At 50.2% G+C, this 22,874-nt stretch overlaps 1 protein-coding gene across 4 annotated transcripts in view; it reads left to right on the plus strand.

Annotated features, from left to right (window-relative positions):
- The window catches only part of MANBAL (mannosidase beta like), a 28,333-nt gene extending 20,092 nt beyond the window's left edge, over positions 1-8,241 (plus strand). For all 4 annotated transcript variants that reach the window (XM_055544995.1, XM_055544998.1, XM_055544996.1 and 1 more), the window contains exon 3: positions 7,366-8,241. In XM_055544995.1, coding sequence (XP_055400970.1) covers positions 7,366-7,473 — 108 coding nt within the window. In that variant the 3' untranslated portion in view covers positions 7,474-8,241. The remainder of the gene's footprint in view (positions 1-7,365) is intronic.
- Positions 8,242-22,874: the final 14,633 nt, after the last annotated feature.

Raw genomic sequence — 22,874 nt, forward strand, 5'->3', positions numbered from 1 at the left:
CCCCTTTCGGGGAAGGGGCTCTTCCCCACTGTCTGAGTTGCTAAATCTTGGTGAGCCTCTTGGTGAGGCCTGTAAAATGGGGCTCCCAGGGATGGGCTCACCAGGGTGATGGGAGGCGCAGCGGCTGATGTTTGTGAGGCAGTCATACAGCACACATCAGGAAGTGTACCTCCTCTTGGTTCCCCTGCGCTGCCTGACCCAGAACCCGCATGCACTGAGCACAGACGGATGGGCTATGGGTGCTGAGCACCTGTGCAGAGCGGGAAAGACACAGCGCATCTGGGAGTTACTGGCTGGCCAGTCGCCCAGAAGTGACAGAGTGGGCTGCATGAGGGGGCGTGCCCGGGGACAGGGCCAAAGCTGCAGTTGGAATAGCTCTGGAGGCCACTCAGGGGTTCTTGGAATCTGCCTTATATGAAGAGGGAACCAGCAACATGTTTAAAACAGAAAACAGGCTGGTCAGGATGGTTGTTTTAGGAGAATAGACTGAAAGCAGTGTCGCGGATGGTGAGGAAAACCTTGAGGTGGGCAGGCAGGAGACCGGGGCGTTGGGGTGGGTGGTGCAGGGTTCGTTTGAGCCGGCTCAGTAGTGTGTCTAGAAGGGACCGGGCAGACCCGAGAGCTCTGTGGAAAGCCAAATGGACTGGCTATGGTGACAGATTGGATGTGGGGGCGCGCAGGGAATGGCGAGAACTCAGAAATGGCTCAGTGGTTTGTAGCTTGGGGAACTGAGTGCATGACAGTGCTAGAACCTGAGCTGGAGAAGAGAGGAGGAGGCCTGGGGTGAAGAGGAGACAGACAGGGCGCTCGGATGCCTCAAGGACTCTGTCCACGTGCCCGTGGAGAGCTGCTCTCAACTGTAGGAGCAAAGCCTGACTCGAGGAGCGCAAAACCGCTCTCCTGACTCCTGCCGCAAGCGGGGGTCCTGAGCCACCCATCGGCAGGGTCCTGAACAAGCTGTTTTTGTCAGTCCACCATCCCCCGTGCTTCCAGATTCGGCTAAACAGAAAGTAGATTCACAGTTCACTCCGATTCTTGATCTCCATCAGCCCGAGGCCACTAGGAAACCTGAAAGAGGCAATATACCATACAGCTTAGGTTCATCCTGGCCTTGCTGCTTACCAGCGGAGGCAGGTCACATAACCTCTCTGAATGTCTCTTCTTTAAAATGGGGCATGGTACAGCATTTTGTGAGGGAAAAATAAGACATGTCCAGACCACAGAACATGGAGCCTGGCATGTTGTAAATATTAGCAGCTATTGTGGCTCTTACTATTACTGTTCTTATTGATGGCTATGTCTAGATGTTGACTTAGGGTGCATATATTGAGTTTAAAATCTGCTGTGTCCTCTGTCCCTATGCAAAAAGTGAGGCCTAGTCTTTTTAAATTAATTTATTTACACTATTTTTTGGTCCATGAATCAAGGCAAATTGAAAGTGGTCAAACAAGAGATGGCAAGAGTGAATGTCGACATTCTAGGAATCAGCGAACTGAAATGGACTGGAATGAGTGAATTTAACTCAAATAACCATTATATCTACTACTGCGGGCAGGAATCCCTCAGAAGAAATGGAGTAGCCATCATGGTCAACAGAAGAGTCCGAAATGCAGTACTTGGATGCAATCTCAAAAACGACAGAATGATCTCTGTTTGTTTCCAAGGCAAACCATTCAGTATCACAGTAATCCAAGTCTATGCCCCAACCAGTAACACTGAAGAAGCTGAAGTTGAATGATTCTATGTAGACCTACAAGACCTTTTAGAACTAACACCCAAAAAAGATGTCCTTTTCATTATAGGGGACTGGAATGCAAAAGTAGGAAGTCAAGAAACACCTGGAGTAGCAGGCAAATTTGGCCTTGGAATACGGAATGAAGCAGGGCAAAGACTAATAGAGTTTTGCCAAGAAAATGCACTGGTCATAACAAACACCCTCTTCCAACAACACAAGAGAAAATTCCATACATGGACATCACCAGATGGTCAACACCAAAATCAGATTGATTATATTCTTTGCAGCCAAAGATGGAGAAGCTCTATACAGTCAGCAAAAACAAGACCAGGAGCTGACTGTGGCTCAGACCATGAACTCCTTATTGCCAAATTCAGACTTAAATTGAAGAAAGTAGGGAAAACCACTAGACCATTCAGGTATGACCTAAATCAAATCCCTTATGATTATACAGTGGAAGTGAGAAATAGATTTAAGGGCCTAGATTTGATAGATAGAGTGCCTGATGAACTATGGAAGGAGGTTCGTGACATTGTACAGGAGACAGGGATCAAGACCATTCCCATGGAAAAGAAATGCAAAAAAGCAAAATGGCTGTCTGGGGAGGCCTTACAAATAGCTGTGAAAAGAAGAGAAGCGAAAAGCAAAGGAGAAAAGGAAAGATATAAACATCTGAATGCAGAGTTCCAAAGAATAGCAAGAAGAGATAAGAAAGCCTTCTTCAGCGATCAATGCAAAGAAATAGAGGAAAACAACAGAATGGGAAAGACTAGAGATCTCTTCAAGAAAATCAGAGATACCAAAGGAACATTTCATGCAAAGATGGGCTCGATAAAGGACAGAAATGGTATGGACCTAACAGAAGCAGAAGATACTAAGAAGAGATGGCAAGAATACACAGAAGAACTGTACAAAAAAGAGCTTCACAACCCAGATAATCACGATGGTGTGATCACTGACCTAGAGCCAGACATCCTGGAATGTGAAGTCAAGTGGGCCTTAGAAATCATCACTACGAACAAAGCTAGTGGAGGTGATAGAATTCCAGTTGAGCTATTCCAAATCCTGAAAGATGATGCTGTGAAAGTGCTACACTCAATATGCCAGCAAATTTGGAAAACTCAGCAGTGGCCACAGGACTGGAAAAGGTCAGTTTTCATTCCAATCCCAAAGAAAGGCAATGCCAAAGAATGCTCAAACTACCGCACAATTGCACTCATCTCACACGCTAGTAAAGTAATGCTCAAAATTCTCCAAGCCAGGCTTCAGCAATATGTGAACCGTGAACTTCCTGATGTTCAAGCTGGTTTTAGAAAAGGCAGAGGAACCAAAGATCAAATTGCCAACATCCGCTGGATCATGGAAAAAGCAAGAGAGTTCCAGAAAACCATCTATTTCTGCTTTATTGACTATGCCAAAGCCTTTGACTCTGTGGATCACAAGAAACTGTGGATAATTCTGAAAGAGATGGGAATACCAGACCACCTGATCTGCCTCTTGAGAAATTTGTATGCAGGTCAGGAAGCAACAGTTAGAGCTGGACATGGAACAGCAGACTGGTTCCAAATAGGAAAAGGAGTACGTCAAGGCTGTATATTGTCACCCTGTTTATTTAACTTATATGCAGAGTACATCATGAGAAACGCTGGACTGGAAGAAACACAAGCTGGAATCAAGATTGCCGGGAGAAATATCAATAACCTCAGATATGCAGATGACACCACCCTTATGGCAGAAAGTGAAGAGGAACTAAAAAGCCTCTTGATGAAAGTGAAAGTGGAGAGTGAAAAAGTGGGCTTAAAGCTCAACATTCAGAAAACAAAGATCATGGCATCCGGTCCCATCACGTCATGGGAGATAGATGGGGAAACAGTGGAAACAGTGTCAGGCTTTTTTCTGGGCTCCAAAATCACTGCAGATGGTGACTGCAGCCATGAAATTAAGATGCTTACTCCTTGGAAGGAAAATTATGACCAACCTAGATAGCATATTCAAAAGCAGAGACATTACTTTGCCAAAAAAGATTCGTCTAGTCAAGGCTATGGTTTTTCCTGTGGTCATGTATGGATGTGAGAGTTGGACTGTGAAGAAGGCTGAGCGCTGAAGAATTGATGCTTTTGAACTGTGGTGTTGGAGAAGACTCTTGAGAGTCCCTTGGACTGCAAGGAGATCCATCCAGTCCATTCTGAAGGAGATCAGCCCTGGGATTTCTTTGGAAGGAATGATGCTAAAGCTGAAACTCCAGTACGTTGGCCACCTCATGCAAAGAGTCGACTCATTGGAAAAGACTGATGCTGGGAGGGATTGGGGGCAAGAGGAGAAGGGGACGACAGAGGATGAGATGGCTGGATGGCATCACTGACCTGATGGACGTGAGTCTCAGTGAACTCTGGGAGTTGGTGATGGACAGGGAGGCCTGGCATGCTGCAATTCATGGGGTCGCAAAGAGTCGGACACGACTGAGCGACTGATCTGATCTGATTTTTTGGCTATGGTGGGCTTCACTACTGTGCCCGAGCTTTCTTTGGTTGTGGTAAGCAGGGCTTGCTCTTCGTTTTGGGCTTCTTTTGTTGCGGAGCACAGGCTCTGGGGCATGTGGTCCTCAATAGTTGTGGGTACACAGGCTTCATTCCTCCACCGCATGTGGGATCTTCCCGAAGGAGGGATCGAACCCACGTCCCCTGCATTGGCAGGCAGATTCTTGCTGACTGAGCCACTCAGGGAAGCCCCAGATCTAGTCTTAAGTGCTGTATTTTCATGATGATAAAGCAAGGGAGAAGTTCCCATGGTTATGGGAGATCTTGTGTGTTCTTTGATTTCATTCATTCTTTCAGGAACAGTTGAAGCCGTCTAAGGGGCTCACAGGCTAGGAGGGGAGACCAACATGAGCACGTGCGTTGTTGAGGTTCCTGGGGCATCAGGGTGGCGGAGGGCATGCACATGCTGGAAGAAGAGTGAAGGAAGAAGGCTGGAAGGGAGTAGCGGTGTGTTCCTGGGGGGCCAGACCGTGGGGAGGGCTTTGCTGGGCGGCCAAGGAGAGAAGGGTGCTCCTCTTGCTTAGAGCTGAGCAGTGGAAGCACTGGGGCCTGGCCTGGTGTGGGGGATGGAGGAGAGGCTGGAGAGGTGGCCTCCTTAGCTGCCATCCCAGGACATAAAAGACTGTGGGTGATGGAAGCCACTGGAATGTTTAACGTGGAAAGGATCTGCATTTTAGAAAAATTCTTTTGGCAGGTACACGAGTCATGGCATAAAGAATTAGGGCCTTTGATGCTCAAGACAGTGGCCAAGTCAAGGTGAAGGAGGTCAAGTCAGCAGGATTTGGTGACTGTTGGACAGAGGGGAGCAAAGGGACGGAGGAGTCGCTGGGACTCGGGTTGTTCTGCCTACTGGAGGGGGTGGGGTGGAGGAGGAAGGCCAGGCTGGCTGCAGAGGGGCCATGCTCTGTCTGCGGCACTTGAGATTGAGGTGCCTGGGAGGTGCCCGTTCCACGCTGGGCCAGGAGAGAGATCTGGGCGGTGACAGACAGGATGAGGTGCCAGAGAGGTCTGTGGAGTAAAGAAGGGATGGCAGCTGGGTGTCCTCGTCTCTGGGTTCTGAACCGGCCCCACTAAAATCAGAGGAGACCCCAGGTTTGAACTGAGAATGGGGCTCCATCCCTGGAGATCCTGGCAGGCCTGGCAAGTCCCTTGTGTAGAAATCCTTTTGTTTAATCAGATCTTGTTTGCTCGGGGCACGCAGGGACTGACTGGTTTCCACTGGCCACACAGGTACTGGACTGGGGACTGTTTCCAGTTCCCAGTCTCCAGAGGCGTTGTGCTTGTGAGGTTGGCCTTAAACCATCGCCCTCCTGCTGGCTCTGCAGCTGTCAGCCTGTGCACTTGACACAGTGTCTCCTCTGAGGTTTTGTTCTCTTTGTTTTTTTAATAGGGTAGCTTTTTTTCCCTTTTTTCTTCTTCCTTCCTTCTTCCCTTCCACCCTCCCTCCTTCTCTTTCATAAACAGCATCACTGCAAGGGGACTGGTTGAGCTCAATCAGAGATCTGGCCAGCCAGGGGCCGGCCCCCTCGTTATCTAGGGAGGATCACCCATGGGTGCTTGGAACTGGGCTGGGCCTTTACGCCTGGTTTCCTTGCTGGCAGGCGAGCAGGGTGGAGAGCTAGTGAAGGCTGATAAGAGGCAGCCGGTGCACCTTTGGACTGGGCCTTAGGTGGGGACCGCCCGTCTGCAGCCACAGTCCAGCCTCTTCTGTCTGAGGGAAGCTCGAGGCTGGGGCCAGAAGCCGACAGTGAGCAGAGAAGGACTGAGAGTGAAGCGAGCTGGGAGCTGGCCAGTGAGACACGAAGAAATGCTTTTCTAGAAACACCGTGCTCCCTCCTTGTCTTCTGAGTCTGCTTTTGTTCTCCCATTCTTAAACAAAAGAACACAAGTACTGAAAATGTTTCTTTGCTACAGTGCTGGGGCCGGTGGAGTGGCGGGAGCCAGGGCAGGGGGCGGGGCCACTGAATAAAGGACAGCCACTGAGCAGCCCGTTTCTTCCATGAGGCCAGTGTCACCGGATGTTTAAAGTTTTCAAGAAAAGCAAGGACTCCACGTTGAATGGGAAATCTCCCAACTGGCTCGAATTCCTAAAAATAAACACTGCAGGCCAAGTGAGGTCTGCCTGTGGGCCTGACCAGGCCTGCGGACCGTGGCTCGTGTTCTCTGTGCTATATGGGAACTCTAGCATCCTTCCTGGCTGAGTTTATCACCAGGGAGGAGGAGACTCCCAACAGGACAGAGCCCACTCCAGAGTCTCCTCTGACATGAGCCTGTGAGGCTGGGGCAGGCCAGTTCCTCTCCCCACAGTCCACTTTCTTTATCAGCCCCTTGAAGGCCAGGGCTGGCTTTGTGGTTTTAAACCTTTTTTCAGCAGCAGAACCTTTGTTTAAACCAGATCGTACAGGGAACAAATCACAGTGTACATGACAGATAAAAACCAGAGCTGCCCTGGACATAGGGAGAGTCTGGAGTTGTGCCCCGAGGCTGCCCTCTGCCCTTTCCCACAGGGCACCCCTGCCAGGCGCCACAGAACCCTGTGTAGCGGCTGCGCTCTCCACCCTTCCCTTCCCCGCCTCTGTGGCTTGAATGGGAGTAGAGGATGGCAGGGCCAGAAGAAGAGCAAGTGGCAGAAAGTCTGCCCACCGCCGCCTCCCCAGCCGTACTCTGCCCAGGCCCTGCTCACTGCGTCCCACCGGCCCCTGGGTGCGTTTCCCGGGTTTTCCCCAAGCATTTTGGCCTCACATCAGCCCTGCAAGGTGCGCATCACTGTTTACATCCTATAGGTGGGTGAGCCGAGATGCAGAAAGGGAAAGGGAGTTGCCCACAAGGTCACCTGGCTGGAACTGGGGGAGCCTCGGTGCCCCCCAGGCCTGTGAGACTCCAAAGGCCGCCCCTCCCCTCAGGCCTCCTCCCTTATCCTTCACCTGCTCCCTGGGGACAGTCCAGGAACACACGGCTCCCAGGTCCCCGTGGTGATGGTTTGATCCCTGGTTTCTCTGCTTCCGTTTGCAGAGTCATTTCAGATGTGATCTCATTTCGCTGGTGTCAGGCTTGATTTGTCTAAGCGGGACTCTCCTCTCTGTCATCACACAGGAGGCAGAACCATCCGAGCCCCGAAGTGCAGAGGTGACGAGGAAACCCAAGGCCACTGCTCCTTCTGCAAACAAGAGACCCAAGAAGGAGGCCAAGAAGAAGCGGTAGAAGAGGCAGCCTTCGCAGCCTGGCATGAGGGCCCTGAGGGCAGCCCTCCTGTGGCACACGGTCTCAGGTGGCTGGGATGCTCTGTGACCACAGAGATCTGGACAATCCTGACAGTGCCCAGGCCCCGGAGTGCAGACCACCACTTCTTCCTTCTGCCTTCCTGAGGGGTTCGGGCCAAGGGGGCTGAAATACCCTGTGAACAGAGACTATCCTGGAAGCTTCTTGAAAAGTTGGGTCACCTCACAGAGTTCCGTTTTCTGACTTAATCCCCATGTCCTACTTTTAGTCACCCCCTTGTAGGTTTACACTACGCTTTAGAGTCATTATCTACTGCCGCAAGCACCACCCTCTGCCGTTATCCATACCCCGCAGATCAGATCTCCTGCTAATCAGTCACCTTCGTCTCTGCTTGTGCAGAGGGAGCCAGGCCAGGCCTCCCCTGTTTGTTTAAGTCAAGGCGCCAAGGCCATTAGCACAGTGGTCCCACTGGTGCAGCAACCAGGCCTTAAAGAGGCCTGGTCCTCCTCCAGCCCATGGAAGGGATTTGGCTTGAATGAGTGTGTATTCTTGAGTCCCGACTTCCTGAGCATCTCAAATAGGGGGTAGGGGCAGGGACTTGTCAGTCGCAGACGAACCTCTGTCCAGCCCATCCCAGCACATTGAGGGTGTAGCTTTTTGCTTCTGTCTGTATCCCCTCCTCTCCCTCCATTTCCTTCAACCCCTGACCACAGCCATTTGGGGAAGTAAAGGTCAACGAATGGCCCCGCACGCTGAGCCTCTTGTGTGTTGTCTGTGCTGAGGCGGAGCCTGGTCCCTGCCCTGGAGGGTGAGGCAGGGCACACCCCTGGAGAAGAAGGCGGCCTGAGCGGGGTCTGGTCAGGGCAGGCCTGGGATGGGTTTCAGGACGGGCCCGGCCAACCGCTTCGTGTGGCCCTTGGTCACTGTCACTGGGAGCGCTGTGAACATCCACGTGTGTGTTGGAGTTTCCGGGGGCCAGGTCCCACTCCGTCCCCGGATCCGGCTGCCTGCGAGGACGCCACTTATCCTCAGAGTGGCTTGAGGAGAACCCACTCGGAGGCCCCACGTGGCCTGGGGTGGGTCATACAGTTCTAGTCACATGCCCGAATCAGCCGCCAGGGAGAAGCCTTGACTGTGGTACCTCCGAATGCCCGGCTGGTTTAGTTTGCCAGACACACTCCCAGAGGTCACAGCTGAGGAGGAGGAGCTTAAGGGATGAGCGTGCGTCCTCTCCCTTTCAAAGATGGGAGACTGAAGTCCTGATGACTCGTGAGTGCCAGGACTTCAACTTGGACCCAGTCCTTGACCCCTTTCCTGATATTTAACAGCTCTTCAGTGAGTGTCAGCAGGTGGGTGCTGTGATGGCCAGTCTGCTGCGAGGGCCCGGAAGGATCCCAGCACCCCAAGTTTCAGGGGACGGAAGCGTCTATGCGACAATGCACTGGACACAGCCACATCCCAGGGGAAGGGGCTTCTGCTGAGTGTGTTCTCAGATGTTTACTGAGGGTCTGACACCTCACGCCACGCTAGGCCGGGGGATGCCCAAACAGGAAGCTTCCGAGAAGCCCAGTGGGAGACTGAGACGTGTACACAGGCTTGGTGTAGAGAGCTGCCCAGTGGGGAGCTGTGGGAGCTGGGTAGGGGCCCCCAGCTCAGCCTTGGGGGGCAGCACAGCCACGTGGCAGAGGGGAGTAACTGAGCTGAGTCTTAAAAGCCCAACTGGGGCTAAGACCAGAGGGAAATGATGCTGGGAGAGCAGGGGTCAGACCTCTCGAGCAGATCTGTTCAGCTGCCTGGAGGGGAGACAGCTCTGGAATCGCAGGGCTGCCTCGGTAGGTCCAGCTCCCATAAACTGTCTCCCGTAGAGGCTGTTTGCCAGAGAACAGTTCTCTGCTCCACCATCCTTGCTCTGCACTCACTTTGGATAGTGTTGGCAGGATTTGGCACTCTCGAGGCTTCCACGACCCTGCCCTGGCCTGGTTTTCTTCCTAAGTCACTGGTTCCTCCTCAGCAAAGGGACCCAGTCCTTGATCAGTCCTTGATCGCTCTGCCTGTACTTCCTGGGAGATCTCATCCAGGCTCATGGCTTTAAATACCAACATGCCGATATCTCACCAACATCCCTCCAGATGCCTTGCCCAAACTCCAGACTCATAAATCGACTTTCTACTCAGTATCTCCTTCTGGATACCCAACGGGCATCTCAAAGTCCTGACACCAGCAGCCCCAGGCCTGACTTTGTGGTCTTCCCATCTTGGAGAGCATCTCGATCCTTTCAGTTGTTGATCCTTGACTCCCGTCTTTCCGTGACACCTCACTTTTGATTCCTAAGTGGTTCCTTGCAACTTGACCTTCAAAATCCAGATTTAGACCCATCTCACTGCTTCCCTCTATTGCCATGGTCCAGCTGGCATCATCTCATGGATATTGCAGCCACCTGCAATATCCCACAGACTCTCCAATGGAGAGTCTGTTCTCGACACAGCATCCAGAAGCATCCCATTAAAACTCATAAGGTCATGTCCCTCACCTGCTCCCAGCTTATTTGGGTAAAGGTCACAGTCCTCACTGGGACCCAGAAGGATCTGCAAGAGCCATTGAAGCTTCTTCCCCCCTCTGACCTCAAGAGAGACCACTCTTCTCTTGCCCACTCCCCTCCATCTTCACTAGTCTCCATCTTCCTCAGACATGCCTGGCAAGCCCTGCCTCAGGGCCTTTGCACTTGCTGTCCTCTAGATACTATGCCTCATGTGGTGGACAGAACGGCTTCCTTGAAGATGTCCCCATCCTAATCCCTAGGACCTGTGACTATGTCACCTTACATGGCAAAAGGGACTTTGCAGATGTGATTAAGCATTTTGAAATGGGGAGAGTATTTTGGATTATCCAGGTGGGCCCAATATAATCACAAGGGTCTTTATATATATAAGTACATACATACATATATGTGTGTATATATGTATACATGTATACATATACATATATATAAAATTTTATTATTTTTGGCTATGCTGGGTCTTCACTGCTGCTCAGGCTTTTCTCTAGCTGCAGCAAGTGGGGTCTGCACTTCACTGTAGTTCTCAGGCCTCTCACTAAAGTGGCTTCTGTGGAGCACAGGCTCTGGGTGCGTGGGCTTCAGCAGTTGTGGCTCTTGGGCTCTAGAGCACAGGCTCAGTAGTTGTGGCACATGGGCTTAGTTGCCCCACGGCATGTGGGATCTTCCTGCATCAGGGATCGAGCTGTGTCTCCTGCACTGACAGGCAGATTCTCTACCACTGACTGAGCCACCAGTGAAGCCCCAACAAGGGTCTTTATAAGGAAAAGAGGGAGGTAGGAAATGTCAAAGAGAGGAAGACGTGATGACAGGGGTGGATGCTGGAATGATGCAGGCCTGTGAGCCAAGGAATGTGGGCAGCTTGTAGAAGCTCACAAAGGCAAGGTACGAATTCTCCCCGGAGCCTCTGGAAGGAACACAGCTCCCCCAACACCTTGGTTTCAGCCCCATGAGACCCATTTTGAACTATCTGAAGAATGTAAAATACTACGTTTGTGTTCTTTTGAGCCACTAAGTTCATGTTAACTCGCTATAGCAGGGAGAAGAGATGAAAATGCCTCCCTGCCCTCAACGTTACTCAGGGAAACCTCTGGCCACCCAATTAAAAAATTCTAACGTTTCCCCCAAACTCCCTATCCACACCCTTTATTTATCTTTTCCTCTTTAGTATGGATCGGGAAGAGCCCCTGGAGAAGGAAATGACAACCCACCCTAGTGTTCTTGCCTGGAGAATTCCATGGACAGAGGAGCCCGGCAGGCTGCAGCCCATGGGGTCGCAAATGACTGAACAACTGAGCAGGCACGCACGCAACATACTGTGTATTTTATTTACGTTGTCTGTTTATCGTCTTATACCCCAACTGGAGTGTGAACTCCAAGAAGAAAGGAATTCTATTGTTCTTGCTTAGAGATGAATCCCCAAGGCCTACAAGAGTGCCTGGCATGTAGCAGGCGCTCATTAAACATTTGCAGCACGGGTGGCAGTAGAAGCAGGTGGTCTGCCCTGACAGTACAGCCTGGTGAGTAGACAGCGCCTCTAAACACTCCCTGTGCCCGGACACTGCACACCCGATAACGGTACCGGTCCAGACAGTAGAAGCAGGTGGTCTGCCCTGACAGTACAGCCTGGTGAGTAAACAGCGCCTCTAAACACTCTCTGTGCCGGGACACTACATGCCCGATACTGGTCCATCCTCAAACAACCCCATGAGCCCGGTAGCATTAGCAGCCCCATTTTACAGATGAGAACATGGAGATGCCTGCACTTGAACTCAGGCAGGCTGACTCTAGGGCCCATTCTCTGGGTCATGCTGCCATTTCCTCCCTGAAATTCTCAAGCAAGCAGGGATTCTCTGGGAGAGAAAAGATTGGGACCAGGTGCTGGGGATCTTTACTACCTCAAGGACTTAATCATTCGTGGTAAGATTATGCTCATTAATGAGGAAAAGACGGCAGGGTGAAGTGTTTGGTTTTTAAAAAAATTTTATTGAGGTAAAAGTCATGTAACATAAAATTAACCATTTTAGGGACTTCCCTCGTGGTCCAGTGGCTAAGACTGCACTCCCCATGCAGAAGGCTCGGGTTCAATCCCTGGTCAGGGAACCAGATCCCACGTGCTGCAACTAAAGATTTCGCATGCCACAATGACGATCAAAGATCCCACATGCCGCAGCTAAGACCCAGTGCAAACAAATTAAAAAAAAAAATTCTTAAGTATTCAGTTCAGTGACATTTATTACATTTACTGTGTTGTGTAACCACCATCTCCATCTAGTTGCAAACCATTTTTGTCACCCCAAGAGAAAAGCCCACAGCCATTAAACAATTTCTCCAGTTCTCCTCTCCCCACAACCTCAGGCAACCACCTACTCGCTATCCATCTAAAGGTAGATCTACCCTTTCTGGATACTTGGCATAAATGGACTCACACACTGGGTGACCATTTATGTCTGCCGTCTTTCGCTTAGCCCAATGTTTCTGAGGTTCGCCGATGTTGCCGCATGTGTCGGCACTTCGTTCCTTTTCATAGCTGAATAAAAAGCAACTTGACTGAGATTTTGGAGGCACAGTTGCAGTGTTGCAGTTTGAATCTAGACCCCGTGGAGATGTAGCTGTGTGGTGTTAGGCAAGAAATTCATAACTTACCTGGTTCTGTGGATAAGAATCTGCCTGCAGATGCAGGAGACATGGGTTTGATTCCCGGTCCAGGAAGATTCCACATGCCATGGAGCAACTAAAGCCCGTGAGCCACGACCACTGAGCCTGCATTCTAGGGCCCATGAGCTGCAACCACTGAAGCCCGTGCACCTAGAACCTGTGCTCCATAAGAGAAGCCACAGCAATGAGAAGCCCGTGCACCGCAGTGAAGACTAGCCCCTGATCACCGCAACTAGAGAAAGCCCGTGTGTGGCAAGGAAGACCTAGTGCAGCCAAAAGTAAATAAATGAAATTCATACCTGGTGTTTAGAGACCGCCGAATAGAGATCATATAACAACCTTGCAGAGTTATTGTAAAAATACACATACCGTGTGTAAATACATGTACCGTGCTACTACTGGAGCAGAGTAGGCAGTTTATCAAAGGCAGCAGTGAACATGATTATTCAATCAGGGACAAGTTTATCATTAAAACATTCTGGGAACTTCCCTGGTGGTCCAGTGGTTGACACCCTGCTTCCTACCCAAAAAAATCATTGACAGTACCAACAAGCAACAAAAAGAAAAAAAAGTATCAAAAATCTGTTGCACTACAAAAGAAGTCTAAATCTTTGATGCACTACAGAAGCAACAACAAAATGAGGCAACTGCGAAACTGTCTAAAAAGATTTTCATGTTCTCTGTCTGATAATGAATCAATATCCAAAAAAAGTAAGGAAAGCCTACAACTCAATAACAAAACACAAATAATCCAATTAGAAAATAAGCAGACCTGAATAGACATTTTTCCACACACACACACACATAAAATATGTATACAAATGGCCAACAGGTACATGAAAGGATGCTCAACATGGCTAATCATTAGGGAAATGCAAATTAAAATCACTGTGAGATATCTCTACGTCTTTTAGTTTGCCTATTATCAAAAATAGATAAATAGGGTTGGCTAGGATGTGGAGAAAAGTGAACCCTTGTGCACTATTGATGGGGATATAAATTGGTACAGTCACAATGTGAAATAGAATGAGCTTCCTTAAAAAAGCGGCTAAGTTGTCTCCGACTCTTTGCGACCCCATGGACTCTAGCCCGCCAAGCTCCTCTGTCCCTGGGATTTCCTAAATGAGAATACTGGAGTGGGTTGCCATTTCCTTCTCCAGGGGATCTTCATGACTCAGGGATTGCATCTGCATTGCAGGCAGATTCTTAACCACAAGCTACCTGGGAAACCTCAAAATAATACTACAATAAAAAAAAAAAAAAAAAAAAAGACTCTGCACTTCCACTGTAGGGGGCAGGGATTTAATCCCTGGTTGAGAAACTAAAAATCACGCATGGTACACGGTGCAGCCAAAAAAAAAAAAAAAAATTCTGACATCAAGTCAGCCATGATCTTGTCCCCCAGTTCATTCAAGAAAAGCAAGTCCTTAGCTCCCTAGTCCTGGGAAACCCAAGTCAGTGGAGGGATTCCAGGGCTGAGCTTATGTTTGGTTTTGTATTGGTAGAGCTCTTTACATTTTCAGTAGATTTGGTCATCAGTTTTCCCCTTCCTTATTTGTTCATCAGTCCTTCTAATCATACAGCGTGAAAGCTACACAGCAGCAAAGGGGAGAGGAACTACCTTGGAAAATCTTCTAAATGAGCACATGACAGGAATTCACTAGTCATGGAGAAATGCAAATTAAAAACATGATGTGATACCAGAATGACCAAAATCCATAAGACTGACCACACCAAATGTTGGCGAGGGTTTGAAGTGACTAGAATGCTCATACATCACTGATGGAAATGTGAAATGATACAACCCCTTTAGAAGATCATTTGGGAGTTTCTTTCAAAGGTGCAACATACATCTACCCTATGATCCAACATCCACTCCCAGGTATCTACCCAAGAGAAATGAAAATATCTGTCCATGAAAGTCTTCTACTAAATTCTAATGAGAAGATTTATAGCAGCTTTCCTCATAATAGGCAAAAAAGTGGAATAGCCCAGAGGCTCATCACCAGTACAATGGAAAAAGTGAAAGTGAAGTCGCTCAGTCGTTTCTGACTCTTTGTGACCCCGTGGACTGTAGCCCACCAGGCTCCTCTGTCCATGGGATTCTCCAGGCAAGAATTCTGGAGTGGGTTGCCATTTCCTTCTCCAGGGGATCTTCCCGATCCAGGGATCGAACCCAGGTCTCCTGCATTGCAGGCAGATGCTTTAACCTCTGAGCCACCAGGGAAGCTCATAATGGAAAAGCTGTACAGCATTTATGTGATGAAATAACTACACACCATAAAGGAAGCATCCTACTCACTCACACAGTAATAGGAATGACCCTCAAAACTGTCGTGCTGAGGAAGCTAAAAATCCCCACAAACACACAAATACAATATATACTGCCTAGTTCTATTTGTATGGAATTGTAAAACAGATGAAACTAACCTGTGGTGATAGAAATCAAATCTCTTCCCCCCCACCCCCCACCACCCCGGGAGAAGGGTTGCCTAGGAAGGGGCATGAGAAAACTTTCTGCAGTGATTGAAATGTTCTGTATCTTGCTATGCAATCATCAAAGTTGAATGCTGAAGATCTGAGCATTTCACTATGTGTAAACCATACCTTCATAAAAAAAAAAAAAAAAATTCATATGGGCCAAACACTAAGCTATGTGCTTTGTGCACATCATGTTATTTAACCTGTCAGCAAATCCCATGGGTAGATGTTATTGTCTCTGCTTTACAGATGAGACAATTGAGGCTCAGAAAAGTTAAGCAACTTTCCTCAGGACACACAGCTAGAAAAATGAGATTAGAATCCAGGTTGTGTGATTTCAAAGCCCATGCCGCAGGGGTCCTCTCTTTTCACTCTACCCATTCTCTTCCCTATGATTTTACAGTTGGGGAAACCTGAGTCCCAGTGAGGAGACTTAGCTTCTTGGCATCCGAGTCAAATTAGAAGCCATATCTCTGGAAATTTCTTACTGTTATCACACAACCTCACTTGGGCAAAGAGGTCAAGTTAACTCCCACTTCTGCCCAGTCAGGTCATGGGAGTGAGAAGTACAATTAGAGAAAAATTTTTTTAACCCAGTTCGGTATTGTTGCCTAGAAAATCTCACGAACAGAGGAGCCTCGCAGGCTACAGTCCATGAGATCGCAAGAGCCGGACACGACTTAGTGACTAGACCACCATTGTTGTGATCTGTTGGTCAGTCCTGATTAAGCGTTTCTGTGATGTGAGCTTTTAATTCTGACAGTTTGGAGTTACTTTTAATCCTTAAAGTCTGTGTTTCTAGAGACAACGGTCTTTTAAATGTTTGCTTTTTATTACAATTTTAAAACACTTTCATGTCAATTTTTATTAGGAATACCATTCCTTTAAAGTATTTGGTTTTGAATCATGCGAGTATGCATTCTTAATAAAGATCATTTATGACTCCCCCCAATTTTTTTTATTGAGGTAGAAGTCACATAATGTAACACGTACTATTTTAACCATATTTAAGTGTATAGTTCAGTGGCACTAAGTACATTTACACTGTGCACCACCATGTATTTCCCGAATTTTTCACCTTCCTAAACCGAAACTCTGTCCCCATTAAACACTAACTTCCCATCTCCCCTCCCACCCCCTACCCTGACCCCTGGCATTTACCAACATACAAAAAGTACCATTTTTTAAAGAGTTGACTATAACAGTTGTATTATGAGAGACGCAAACTCAGGGCATAGATACCCAGTGACTTGGAAATAAGAGACGGGGTTATCCATCCGTCCCTGCAGTGCTGGAGCACTTCCGGTGGTTTTCTGTGAATGGTGGAAGCTCACCATTCAAGTTCCCCGCAATTAAACCATGCTTCCGCCTAGATCCCCCAACCAGACTCACCTGTTACCTCCCTCCATGTCTTCTTGAGTTACAAGATGTCCAAACCATCCAGCAAGCTCTCCTTTGCTTAATTTAAGTGGAGCAAGCAAGATAAGTTGCTGATCTTCCTTTTGACCATCAGAGTTCTGGAATGGATTAGTGCCAAGAACAACAAAAGGAGCCAACCTAATTTGGTTTTAACTCACATCCGGTCAGTCAGCCTTCACGGTGGCTCTTGTCAGGTTCAGTCCACCATGCTGTTTAAAAAGCAATGTTGTCCTTGGTGTTCACTGAGGATGCCACCTTGCATTTGGGGACAATTTGGCTCAAACCATGATAGTTTCCTTCCCTCAAAGCCTGAATCTCTGGGAGGAAAAAAAAAAAGTGTGTATATATATATATATATATATATATATATATATATATATATATATATATCCCAGTTCCGTCTCTGTCCACTAAAGAGAAACTTAATCTTAACATTTCTTTGTCTCCTGTTTAACAGTTGCAGAATGTATTTCATGGTCTGTCTTTTCTCTGGAACTGGCAAATGGTGCTGTGATGAATCACCCTGCTCCTTGGGAATGTTTTGCTCCAAGAGCTCAAGGGGGTACGACAAGATGATAAACAGCCTCTGGAATGATCCCTCCTCCCCTACCGCGGCGCCTGGCGTCTGTGAGTTCACAGAACTGGACCGTGCCTGAGCTTCCAGAGGCTGCTGCATCTAGCCCAGTTTTGCAGATGAGGAAACCTAGGCTTTAGCTTTTCTGGGAGGAGAGCCATGGAACAGGGCCAAGACCATCTGAGCGTGATTCACGTTATGCCCGTGGACTGTGCCTTTGTCGCTCTGAGCTTCAGCTTCCTCCCCTGGAACATGAGCACGAGAAGCCGGATGTCCCTTTCAGTTTCCTTTCTTTCAGGGCCTCTGTGCCTCTGCACGTCCACTTGGTAGGGAGGCTAAACCCGAAATGTGGTACTCTGCCTGGGAGCCAGAGAAGGATCAAGGTCTGTGGCCCTTCCAAAGGTACTGCCGGTTCGGTTCAGATGAGATCCGTTCAACAAACACACCCACACCTCAGCTCTGTGCAGACCCTGAGCTGGGCACTGCTGTGGATCAGATGTGGTCTCTGCCTTCAATCTGTGGAGCCAAGTGGACACACAATCAGATAGGCAAGTCTGTGATGTTATACCTGAGCGGCTTTGGGAATGCAAGGGAAGTCCCTCATCCAGCCTGGAAGAGAATCAGGGAAGGCTTCCAGGAGGAGGTGACAATGCCAGAGGATTAGCATCTGGTGGCACTGATGAAGGAGGGGTTGACCAATGGAATGAGGTGTTGGGCAAGACATTTCCCCACTCTGGGCCTAAAACTTCCCGGAGCACACTTCCAGGGGGATGGCTAACTCAGTTGAGAGCTGTGGTCACTCTGGACTTTCTGAAGTGGGGAAAGTGTTTGCTAGTTTCTTTCTTCTTCTTTTTTTTTAATTAAATGTTTTGGAATATAGTTGCTTTAAAATGTGTTAGTTTCTACTGTACAGCAAAGTGTATCAGTCACGCATATACATATATCCCCTCCCTTTTGGACTTCGTTCCCATTCAGGTCACCACTGCATATTAGGTAGAGTTCCCTGTGCTATAGAGTAGGTTCTCATTAGTCATCTATTTTATACATAGTATCAATAGTATGCATGTGTCAATCCCAATCTCCCCATTCCTCCCCATCACCCCACTTCCTCTTGATGTTAAGTTTCTGAGCGTGGAGGGCGCCTAGTCCAGCAGCCAGGCGAGGCTCCTTGTTCTGGCATTTGAGCACCCTGGTCCCCTACGGGCCCACAGTCCCCGGGAAGCACCAGGGCACCCCACAGACCTCTTGGCTCTGACAAAGCCCTGGTTTGTGTGGGAATACTGGGGGTTGAGAGAGGTGAGAGTGAGTCATCTGCCTCCCCTAACCCACACCCTGTCCTCAGTCCCCTGAAGAAAATCCGCGGGTGGGAGGGAGCGCTCCATGCTAACACAGGACTGGGGTACCGCCGGCTGGACCATATCAGAAAGGAAGTTATTCTGAAGTGTCCATCCCTCTGGCAAATGGCGGGCGTTCCTGCCCCCAGATGGGCAGGGCGGCAGCCCAGGACCCTCAGCCCCTGTTAGCTGCCCCCGTCTCTCTCCTGCCCTCCCCAGCCAGACTTAGATGTTGGAAAATATGAGGCCACTTTCTCTGTCCTCCTCTCCCCTTCCCGTTCCTTCCAGAGCTCTTGTGATCCAGCTCCCAGCCCCTACTCCTCTGCATCCAAGCTGTGTCTCCATCCCCTGGACACTCTGTCATCCCAGCCTTCTCTTACGTGACCCCTGGCAACATCAGGATGATCCAGAAGAACCACCTTCTGGGAAGCCCAGGACTCCTTCAGAGGCACCCCCCCACCCATGGTCTTTTAGACATGAGGGCTTCTTGAGACGCTGCCTGGCTTTCTTCTTATCCTATACGCTACATCCTACTCCAAGCCTCAGTTTCCTCATCAAGGAAATGGGCATAATAACGGTACCTATTCCTAGGGGTTGATGAAGGGATTAAATTGCCTGATGCAGAATGTGTGCAATGAGTGTTGGCTGAAGTATTCATTTTTTTCCACATCACCATGGATACTTAAAAGGTTTTTCCAACATAATTTGGCCAATTCCGAACTTGTGACTTTTTGCCCTCAGCTGGCTCCTACCCAGGCTTCCCCATCTCAGCTAACAGCAACTCCATCCACTCAAACCCAAAGCCTGGGGATTCATCTCTATTCCGCCCTCTGTGTGTGCCCACGCTCCCGATGCAAGCAAGGACTGTGGGCGCTTCCTCCACATGCAATTGAATCATGCTCTTCTCCACCTCCCCTGCCCCTCTGCCATCTCCCCTGCCCCTGCCCCCTGGGTGAGCCACCTTCACCACCCCCCCAGAGGGCGTCCCAGCCTCCTCGCCCGCCTCTCTGCTCCTACCTGCCCCCCTGTAATCCCCCTCTGAGCAGCTGCCAGGGGGATATTTCAAAAACATACATTGAATCGTGTCACTCCCTCTTGCTTAACATCTATAGGCTTTCCAGTGCATTTAAATAAAGTTCAAGGCTCTCGCTACAGACCAGGAAACTCCAGGCCCTTTTCCAGGCTCCAGCTTCACCTTTCTGCCTGCGCCCCACGTCCCCCCCTACCCCAACTGCTCCACCCAGACCAACTCAAGCCCATTCTCACCTCAAGGCCTTTGCCTGAATGCTCTTCCTCCTAAATCCTTGTATGGCCACTCTGTTTATCTTTCAAACTTCAAAGCTAAAATTCATCTCCTCTGAGAAGCCCTCCCAGACCTCCTGTCCTCAGTGCTCCCCACTCTTCCCCATCACACTCCTGGCTTCCTCTCACCTTAGTAGGTAGCACGATCCGCCTTTCTATAGGTTTGTGCTCTGGCTTTTTTATCCATCACCCCTCACACCAACCAGTGAACTTCACACAGGCAGGAGCTGTGTGTATTTTATCAACCATGTGTACCCACAAGATGATAAAGTAAATATTTAATCAACTCCCAAGTCCTTAACCAGATCTCTGCTCCTGGGCTCTGTGACCTTGGGGAAGTTTCTCACCCTCTCTGGGCCTTGGGTTTCCAGTGCCCAACAGGTAGATGGACTCCTTCTCCTCGTCCAGGCCCCAGGTGCAGCGGGGAGGGAGGCAGCCTGGCTGGCACCATCACCTGCTGCAGACGGTGCTCCACCGTGTTTACTGAGCTGCACTGAGTCAAATAGCCCTGCCCCCAAGGCCCTGAAAACACAGATGCCAGAACCTCCAGGAATGAGAAGCCGGAAGGGGAGCTAGGCTCAAGGCCCTGGGAGCTCTCTTACCTGTTGGATGGTTGCGAGTACTCAGTCGCTCAGTCATGTCTGAGTCTTTGTGACCCCACGGACTGTAGCCCGCCAGGCTCCTCTGTCCATGGAAGTCCCCAGGCAAGAGTACTGGAGTGGGTAGCCATGCCCTCCTCCAGGAAATCTTCCTGACTCACAGATCGAACCCACGTCTCTTGCATCGCAGGTGACTTCTTTACTGTTTGAGCCACCAGGGATGATTAAATATGTTTAATTATTGGGAGGTAGATGCGGTAGAAGTTGAGGACAGACCACAGTGACAGGAGGCGGCAAGAGACCTGGTTGAAACTGGGGTTGTGGGGAGGTGCGTCCCCAGACCCCATCATTGGGATGGGAGAGGTATCAGACAGGGAAGGGCCGGGTTCCTTTCTGGCTCCTGCTGGGATCCCCAACCCCCGCAAGCCCCTCCCTGAGCCAGCAGGAGTACGGAGAGAAGGTGAGGCCAGACTTGGAGTGTGACCTGAGTGGCTGGCCCAGTTCCTGGTATGGAAGGCTGAGTGAATGTGTTAGCCTCAGGCTGGGGCTGAGACAGGCCAGGCAGTGTTTCTGTGGAGCTGGGAAATCCAGGCCTGAGATTCCTGTCCTGACAAGCCTGGGGCCTGTTCAGTGTCAAGCCCTGTGGGTAAGGAGGGGCAGTACTGGGGTACAAGGATGACCCCGGCCCAAACTCTACCCGCTCGGAGCTCTCGGCCCGTGGTGGGGGGAATGGTCAACTGGACATTCCTTGTGAGACAGGCAGATGAGGTTTGTGAAACTTTGACCCAGACTGGGGGAATCACTGTGTATGTGTGTTTGTCGCTCTTTGCAACCCCATGACTATAACCTGCCAGGCTCCTCTGTCCATGGGATTCTCCAGGCAAGAATACTAGAGTGGGTTGCCATGCCCTTCTCCAGGGGATCTTCCCGACCCAGGGATCAAACCCAGGTCTCCCACATTGCAGGTGGATTCTTTACCAGCTGAACCACCAGGGAAGCCTGGTGGGGGGTGGTCAGGGGAGGGGCCAAAACATTAAGAGGATTAACCTGGGAGGAGAGGCAGGGAAAGGATCATCCCTTGTGGAATAGAGAGCAAAGGTGAGACAGTGCTGCTGGTTCGGTTCAGCCCTGGGGAGAATGCAGACAGGACTGGAGAGGCTGTCCGGCCCTGTGTGGCCTCCTCTATGGGCTGTGGCCTGAGGCCACAGGGGAGCCACTGAAGGACAGAGTTGTGTCCTGAAAATAGGAAGGTGAGGGCTGTTAGAGGAAGAGTTGGGGATGGGGAGACCAGAGGCCGGGAGATCATGAAGAGGCCCGGATGCTCTGGATGCTCCAAGCTCACCTGAGCTCTGGGGGTGGGGGAGTATCCAGGATGCCAGAGTGGGGGAGGGAAGCGTGTCCTGGGGAAGGATCTGGAGGATGATGGACAGACGGGTCCAAAGCTCTAGAGAGAGACCAAGACATGGGAGGGGGGCTGGGGTGAAGCTGGGTGGGTGCTCCCTTCTGGACTCTTCTCCCTCTGGCTCTCTGGAGGCAGGGAGCAGGCTTGGTCATGGAATGTGAGGGAGTTAACAGCCTGGGGGCTATCCCGAAGCCAAAGGGAGTCAGAACTGAGGGACAAAATCTCCATAGGATGGACAGTTGTGGAGGCATGTTGAGACTCATTTGAGGTCTCAGAGGAACTGGAGCGCCCGTGGCCTCCGGCCTGGATCAACCTCCTTTATTGGCCTGTCCTCTTCTGCGTCTCTTCCTGTCCCCTCCCAGTGGCTTCTGCAATCCCTTCCCAGAGGATTGTGGCCTCAGGCTCTGGTTTGGGAGAACCGGACCAAGATGGAGATGAGTGGGAGCCTGCAGACTGTGGGCTCCTCCTGGGCTACTATGGGCTGTGCCCTCGGCCCCAAACCCAGGCCCCGGGCCAAGGAGCCCCCCTCCTCATTACCTGCCTCTGCCCCATCCTGGAAGGGCTTGTGGACATACACAGGGTGAGCCAAGGTCTAGGGAAAGGGAAAAAGCAGGGCCCCAGAACATCATGGAAGAGAACCAGGCACTTCCCCTGGGAGCCTGGCTCTTCCTCATCAGGTGGGGACAGGAGCAAAATGAGCCACAGGATCCCAGGTGGAGGCAACTGGGGGTGGAGGGTGGGGGTGGGTCACCAGTGCGGGTGGGGAGAGGCCAGGTGCAGGGCCAGCTCACCCTCATGGACCTTGGCCCCCAGGAGCCCTGAGCGGTGGAGTCTATGACCAGGCCTGGCCCTGGGCGTCCAGACCAGTGAGGCAGCCGATCGAGTCACAGATAATCTCTACCACTTTCTATTGCCCCCGTATCACAACCTCAACCAATCCTGAATATTCATTGGAAGGACTGATGTTGAAGCTGATGCGCCAATACTTTGGCCGCCTGACGCAAGAGCCGACTCATTAGAGAAGACCCGGATGCTGGGAAAGATTGAAGGCAGGAGGAGA

The sequence above is a fragment of the Bubalus kerabau genome, chromosome 13 (genome assembly GCF_029407905.1).
Source record: "Bubalus kerabau isolate K-KA32 ecotype Philippines breed swamp buffalo chromosome 13, PCC_UOA_SB_1v2, whole genome shotgun sequence".
Lineage (NCBI taxonomy): Eukaryota > Metazoa > Chordata > Mammalia > Artiodactyla > Bovidae > Bubalus > Bubalus kerabau.